At 42.2% G+C, this 2,682-nt stretch overlaps 1 protein-coding gene across 1 annotated transcript; it reads right to left on the bottom strand.

Moving 5' to 3' along the window:
• Positions 1-745: 745 nt before the first annotated feature.
• On the bottom strand, positions 746-2,298 carry LOC306704044 (NAD(P)H dehydrogenase [quinone] 1-like; the record flags this gene model as incomplete). Its single annotated transcript, XM_079170255.1, has 6 exons — positions 746-1,045; positions 1,380-1,481; positions 1,567-1,680; positions 1,754-1,884; positions 1,973-2,140; positions 2,295-2,298. The coding sequence occupies 6 exons, from the start codon at positions 2,296-2,298 to the stop codon at positions 746-748; spliced, it is 819 nt and encodes a 272-aa protein (XP_079026381.1).
• Positions 2,299-2,682: the final 384 nt, after the last annotated feature.

Here is a 2,682-nt window from a genome sequence, read left to right as displayed (position 1 = left end):
TGGTTGGAGAAGTTTCCCCAGGTGGGTTCCCACTGTCAGGGAAAACGTTTAAGCACATTTCAGCTGGAAACCGTTTCCATCAAAGAAGTCAGAGGGGAAAGAAGCTGGGCGTTTTCCCCCAGAGGCTCATAAAGAGAGCAACCAGGCACTATAATAGATTTAAATGCAGAATTGTCAAGCAACTAAAAAAGTGATTGGTTTAAGAGTTTTTACATGGGGAGGATTTGATTGAGGCAACATTAGGTTAAGAGTTTGTACAAAACTCTAATCATAATATTGTGCCCAGTAAGATATATAAGGTTGACACTAGATTGTAAAAAGGTTAACAAAAAAAAAAAAAAAAGTAAATTTCTTTGATTGACTAAAGATACTGTAGTGTTCTGTGCTTAGACGATCCCAGCAGGAGCTTGGACATCATGGCCAAATTACCTTTTGTTCAGAAAATGGCCTATAAACACTTCTGGTTGCCAGAGTAACATTTATTGCATCACCATTAAAGCTGGCAACAGAGTGGTGAATCACTTTGAAAGAGAAAAACTTGCACTCCAGAGTCCTTTACTTTATTTCTTGGCTCTGCCACTTGTAAATGCAAAGAAAATCCAGTACAAGAACCCTGCCCTTCATATTTGAACCATGACATTGTATATGCATTAAAAAAAGAAAAACTCATGTACTAGATGTCAATATAATTCAAGTCAGCCTTTATTTTTCTGTCATGCAAGGAAATACAGAAGCTCCAATGTCTTTAGACTCCAGCTTTCATCTGGTTGTTGGGCGGTAGCGCCTTTCCCAGGTGGATCCCAACTGTCAGGCCATACTCCTTGGTGGCATTTTTCTCTTGGACCTCAGGCTTCAGCTGGAAACCCTTCTCTCCATCAAAGCAGTCCGAGGGAGTGAAGGAAAGTGGTTTTTCGCCCAGGACACCTTGCAGTCGGGTACGCCAGCCCTCCAGCATGGTGCTGCGCTCCTCAGCGGGAACGTGAGCCGGAGCCCAGAAGATCTGAGGGGCCAGAACCTGGAAGCCACAGTAGTGCAGGATGCCATTCTGGATAGAGAGAAACAGTGTTTAAAGTCAAATGTTATGTTTAACAGCTCATTTATATACGTAGGGTTGATTTAGTGGTAGCCATCAGTAAGGTTACATATTGAAAACTGTAGAATCTGTGTTAGATTTGTCCCTTCTGGGCTACAGTAGAAACAAAGCAAATTCTAAGGCCCAACTCCCTCATTAGACATGAAGGTCTCATTCTACGCTAGCCAAAACTATTTAGATGTTATAGACTGATAAAACATCAGGATTCATATATATTCCATTCAACTCCCAAATCCTACACTCTGGATCTTTAATGCCGAGTTGAAGCAATATTCTGATTCAGTACCTGCAGTGGCCACAGTGTGACATTCATGTCTCCATTAATACCATCTGCACTAAACATGGACTCATGAGACCCAGTGGTGAAGGACAGCATTGCTTTCTTGTCCTGTGCAGAAAGAGAGCAAGTTAGAAAAAAACCTGTTACAACAGATTCAGACTAGTAATGCAAACAGTTTGATTTGAGCCTTTACCTTGAAGATTCCCTGGCTGTATCTCTTTTCTTGAGTGTAGGCATAGCCCAGTGTGAGCACCCGGTCCATCCAGCCCTTCATGATTGCAGGAACAGTGAACCAGTACATGGGGAACTGAGTAGTAAGGCAAAGTGTTAGCGTTGAGCATTGAGAGGCTTAACACACATGTCAGTCACCAAGCCTCTACCTGAAAGATGATGAGGTCCGCCTCAGTGAGTTTGCGTTGTTCCTCAGTGATGTCAGCACACAGTTTTCCTTCTTCCCATGCCAGTTTGGTCTCCTCTGCATAACGGAAGTGATCGGCATTCTTGACTTCTCCTGCCGAGACAAATTATTTCATTTCATTTAATTTTGAAGTTCAATAAAAAGCTAAACTTCTTCTAATGCCAGGGAGATATTGACATACCGGTGATGTCCTCAGCAGTAGCAGTGGCTTTAAACTTCATGGCGTACAGGTCCGATCCTGCCACTGTGCAGCCCTGACCTGCTAAAACTTCCACAGCAGCATCTTTGGCTGCAGCGTTGAATGAGCCAGCGCTCTGGTGGGCATACACGATAAACACATTCGTCGCAGCTAAACCAAAGATTAGAAATTGGAGAAGAGCACACATCAGATCAGAAATCTCACAAGTGAAACATTACAGTTCATGAGATCCAACATTACTCAGAACATGACACATACTGCCAAAACCCTCAGCAAAACCAAGAATACATAGTTGATAACTCACCCATTCTGAATAAAGATGTCAGCTGCAACTTTACAGATCGCTGCTGTGTTGAATGAAAGAGCAGGTCAGTATAGAGCAACAGTCAAGATGCTGTTTTATACACAACAAGACTCAACACACAGCCTCCTCACAGGTACTGTCAATCAGCAATCAAGGTCATTAACCAATCACCTGGCATCTCACAGAACTCTCATCAACATAGCAACATATCTTTTACTGAGCCTGGACAGCATTTTTAGATGGGGAGTGAAATGTATGTATCACTAAAAGCCAAGAAATATAGCTTTTTATCAGTGAAACCAGCTACAGATTTTGCCTGTTTTTAAACAGGAAAAACTTACAATAATACTCTTAGACATACATCTTCTATGGCAGTGTGTGTTTTCCC

Source organism: Pholis gunnellus, assembly GCF_910591455.1.
Source record: "Pholis gunnellus genome assembly, chromosome: 12".
In the NCBI taxonomy this organism is placed as follows: domain Eukaryota; kingdom Metazoa; phylum Chordata; class Actinopteri; order Perciformes; family Pholidae; genus Pholis; species Pholis gunnellus.
This window is presented reverse-complemented; position numbering and strand designations above follow the sequence as displayed.